The 4,083-nt window shown below is 37.6% G+C and overlaps 1 protein-coding gene across 2 annotated transcripts; it reads right to left on the reverse strand.

Annotated features, from left to right (window-relative positions):
• Positions 1 to 33: 33 nt before the first annotated feature.
• LOC123966456 (CD209 antigen-like protein 2) lies at positions 34 to 3,779 on the reverse strand. Of its 2 annotated transcripts, XM_046042613.1 has the most exons (6): positions 3,141 to 3,778; positions 1,942 to 2,031; positions 1,697 to 1,759; positions 1,374 to 1,516; positions 662 to 765; positions 34 to 403 (listed from the first exon to the last, which is right to left on the reverse strand). In XM_046042613.1, exons 1-6 carry the CDS (start codon positions 3,292 to 3,294, stop codon positions 280 to 282), a joined length of 678 nt encoding a protein of 225 aa, XP_045898569.1. In that variant the 5' UTR covers positions 3,295 to 3,778; the 3' UTR covers positions 34 to 279. The 2 variants fall into 2 exon arrangements, with proteins under 2 accessions (XP_045898569.1, XP_045898570.1); XM_046042614.1 differs by lacking the exon at positions 1,697 to 1,759 and having other exon boundaries at positions 3,141 to 3,779.
• Between the last annotated feature and the right edge of the window lie 304 nt (positions 3,780 to 4,083).

Below are 4,083 nucleotides of genomic sequence, written 5' to 3' on the forward strand. Positions count from 1 at the left end.
TCCCCTTGTTGTCATGTATGTGACATCTTAGGCTTTTTGAAAACAGGCTGTTGTAATATCCCTCTCTGCAGAGAGGGTAAGTGCACATGTAGTTGTGTGGATGACTTCCAACCAGACTGTTCACTGTGTAGGGCAGAGGAACAATATCTATGTAATCCAGGTTGTTCAGGATGCAACACAGAATGAACAACTGAAGAAATGTAAAATGTGAGTTGATCTGATTTGACAAAGTTGATCCCAACACTACACACCCCTCTGTCCTCAAGATAAACAGGAAATCTATTTCTCACAGATCCAGTTCTTCTTCTGATCATTATATCCGCTCTCTGTCCATTTTCCTTGTTTATTGCAGCATGCTGCAGCGTAATAATAGTTGCTGTGCGGGTGTCCTGTTGCCCAGAACCTGTAGGAGAAATAAAATGTTGTCACTCCTGATTATTTTCAATTTGAAGGAAGCTGTTGGATTTCACTTGAAATATTTTTATTGGCAGTAATAAATGACAATTTAACTTTTAATAATGTTTGTAGCTCATAATTCAGTTCTGTAAATTAATATGATGTGATTTTTGTTGTTGTTGTTTTCATCCTAATTTTAAAAACATACTTATCTTATTAACAAATGGAATTGTGATGGAAACAAACAACTTTTAAAACTTCTCACAATTCTGTCAGCGGCGAGTCGTCCACCCATTTCCATTTCCTTCCTGTTTCTACCCATAGACCAATCCAGGAGTCTCCATCCTTGTTCAGCTCAACGACAAATTTCTAGGATTTGACAAGAGACAAAATCATTTCTCTGTTCATAATTCTTAATTCAAAACTGGTTTTAAATACAGCATTGTAAGTTACAGTGAATCACAACGAGGAAAACTGAGTGGCAAGATGACAGGTGGATGTTTCCTTTTCTGTGTGGGGGATTAGCCTGCGTTATTGCTCTGCTGCTGTGGTAGTTTCCCCTTCAGACCGTCTGACAGACACAGAAGCACGTTTGGGACTGTATGTTAGGATGAGACAAGGAGGTGGAAACTAAAACTACCTGAAAACACTTTCAGGCAGAAATCTCACCACAAATGTGAACTTCAGCACCTCCGATAAAGCTCACAGACCCAAACAGAGCCAGTTTGCTCCTCAGTTTTTAGAAGTTTACTTAGCAAAACTCTGTGCTCTTTCTCTGTTTTCTTTCAAATTTATAACCTTAGTCTCAGAGAATATTCAAGGTTTTTTTGTCTTCGCTCCGTAATGTTTTTTATTTCCACCTACAATGGCCCTAATGCATCGTCATAGGAAGCCGACTGGCTGCAGGTCAGAAACAGAAGTAACAGATCACTGGCAGCTACATCTAAGATCACACACTCAGTAACAAACACACTCACCTGTTCCTCTTTGTTGTTTATGATCACCAGATCTGCTCCTTTCTCTTGACAGTCACTTCTACTGTTATACCAAGTTTTCTCCTCATTGGATTTAAAGTAACAGCTGCATCCAAATCTCTTCCATCCTTCAGGACACCACTTCCCTTCATGTCAAATGAGTGTTAAAAGATGGATTTCATGTCATTTAAATTGATTAAACCATGTTTCACTTTCTTCTTAAATATCTTTCTTGCCTGCCACTTGTTGTTTGCTCTATAAAAGTAATGGCAAAGTCAAGTTATATCAAGTGAATTAGTTTGATGCTGGTGTTCATTGTTCATCACCTTCAATTTTATCCTTCAGCTGCTTTACTTCATTCTGTAACTGACTGTTGTTGACTGTCATTTCTTGAGGAAAAACAATAAGAGATAAAAGAGTCTTTAGAATATTTTAAAATATTTATTCTTAATAAGCAGTCTGAAGTTAGATGCTGTGTATTTTGGTATTTGCTTATTTTGTTTTGAAACCCCGCGACCTGATCCCGGATAAGCGGATGAAGGTGGATGGACGGTTTTGAAAGTTTTCTTACCTGAAATTTGTCCCTGCAGCTCGCTGTAGTTGTTGTTCAGTTTGTCGTATCTGGTCTGCAGCTGGTCTTTGTCCGAAGTGACTGAAATATCTGGTGAGAAGCACAACAACATAAGAAACACACCAACAACACCAAATCATTTGCCTCAAACTAAAGACAGAATTGCATTACTTTCTCTGCATATTTTAATGTTCTATGATAAAACACCTTTCGTGTTATCAGACCATCCAAAGCGCTTTACATGTTACATTCACACTCGTTCATCACAATGTGGTGTTCAGTATCATCCCAAAGGACACTTTGACATGCAGACTAGAGGAACCTTCCGATTAGTGGGCGACCCTCTTTACCTCCTGAGCCACAGCCGTCCCAAAAAACATCAAGTAACTATAAAAGAGGTTTTTGTTTTTTTAGCTATGGGGTATATTTTATTTTCAGAGATGTTGTCTATATGTTTTTAAACAATAAGTACAGACTCATATGCACTATGTTCATTGACATCTAATCCTCTCAGAACTGGCTCTGAAGTAATTCCCCTCCTAGCGTGACTGCAGTGTAAAAATTATGGACATGAAAACAACAGTCTTTGTTGTGTGCAAAAATTTTTTCTTAAGTTCAGCCAAAGCTAGAATGAGGCTTCATTAGTCTGAGTTAACCAGAATGAAAGTTTACTTGTTTTTAGTAAAATGTTCCCACTTTGTTTCCACGGACTGTGTTTCTTTACTGAGCTGTGCGGTGGAAGGATGCTGCCGAGACACAACACTGGCAATAACCCAAGGATCAAGATACCTGTTTGATTTTTATAACTCAGACTGCTGTGATCTCATAATAACTTCAGCTGAATGTTAGAATGCATTTTTACACAGAGCTGGCAGGACAAATGATTACAGCGATAAATAAATCTTTCAGCATGCATGTGGCAGGTCAGTATTATATGAAGATGAACAAAAAAATAAGAACCTATCCTTTAAAGTCTGAAGCTGGTGCTCAAGACAAAACCAGACCGTCTCAACCTCCTCCAGCTTGATTCATTAGATCTGGTTGTGGAGAACTGGAAAGTACACTTTAGTGTAACTGAGCAAACTTTGGTGGAAAACATTTAATAAATGTGCTTCATAGACCAGTTGCAGCAGTTTTTCTGCATTGTGAACAGGTTCAGTATTTGGTTGTCAGTAGTTGTGGGGTGTATTTTATCTTACAACGTATGTATAGGAGGATGATTCCAGTTATGGTCAGAAAGCACAGCACTCCAAGACAAAATGCAGCAGCTCTGAAAGGCCTGCTTTGGACGGCTGGAGGATGATTCTCAGTGTGCGGTCCTAAAGTGGCAAAGCACACAGAGAGCGGGTTCATTAAAGGAAAACAACATGCGTCATGTTATCATTCCCCACACATAACATTTTACTCAACAGCTTCATTGTTTTGATCTGTGGTTCTAAAATGGAGGCTTAACATTGGTAATCATTTACATTTTGTTAGATTTTAAACAAATCATATATAAACGTATGGAAATCAATTATTATTGTGATGTAAAACAAATATGAACTCATCTGAAATGTTGATCCGTTATGGGCAATTCGATTGCACAGCTCGCAACTTTGCATAATCTCCTCTTGACTTTCTCTCTTGGCTCTGTATTAATAACTTCTTCCTGTCATGTGGCTGCTGTTTACATTTCTTTGTAAAACTTTACTAGAGCTGACGCTTGTTGGCTAAATGTTACCTTAACCTATATGAATGGCCAAAACAATTAAACATTAGATCCAGATTTTGGTTTTAAAAACTTGGCAGAAGATTACAGAAAATGAACACATGAACAATGAGTCATCTACTCAGAGAGCTCTAATACTTTTTTTTAGCAGAACATAATCCAACCAACTACAGGAATAAATGTATAACATGTTTAGTATGAACCCCTTGTGTTTTTGTGGATGTTTCCTGTAGTTAGTTGGATTATCTTCTGCACTGTCAGTTCAGTTTTTTATTTTTAGATTTCCAATCAGCCTAAGTTTGTTTCTATTCATTTAGAGTTAACTTATGGGTCAAACATTAGTCCAACATGATTTAAAAAGACCCACTCATACAGAAGCAAGATAAACATTTTTTTACATCATAGATTTGTCATAATTTCTCACTTACCTC

Source organism: Micropterus dolomieu, unplaced genomic scaffold (assembly GCF_021292245.1).
Source record: "Micropterus dolomieu isolate WLL.071019.BEF.003 ecotype Adirondacks unplaced genomic scaffold, ASM2129224v1 contig_13469, whole genome shotgun sequence".
NCBI classification, from domain to species: Eukaryota; Metazoa; Chordata; class Actinopteri; order Centrarchiformes; family Centrarchidae; genus Micropterus; species Micropterus dolomieu.

What these genes read in the sequence shown, in the direction of transcription:
- LOC123966456 (XM_046042613.1), bottom strand. Translation starts at nt 3,294, where the DNA reads ATGAACCCGCTCTCTGTGTGCTTTGCCACTTTAGGACCGCACACTGAG. An exon ending in CATCCTCCTATACATACGTT is followed by an intron (nt 2,032 to 3,140) that starts GTAAGATAAAAT and finishes GCTTCTCACCAG; the next exon opens with ATATTTCAGTCACTTCGGAC. An exon ending in GCTGAAGGATAAAATTGAAG is followed by an intron (nt 1,517 to 1,696) that starts GTGATGAACAAT and finishes TTTGACATGAAG; the next exon opens with GGAAGTGGTGTCCTGAAGGA.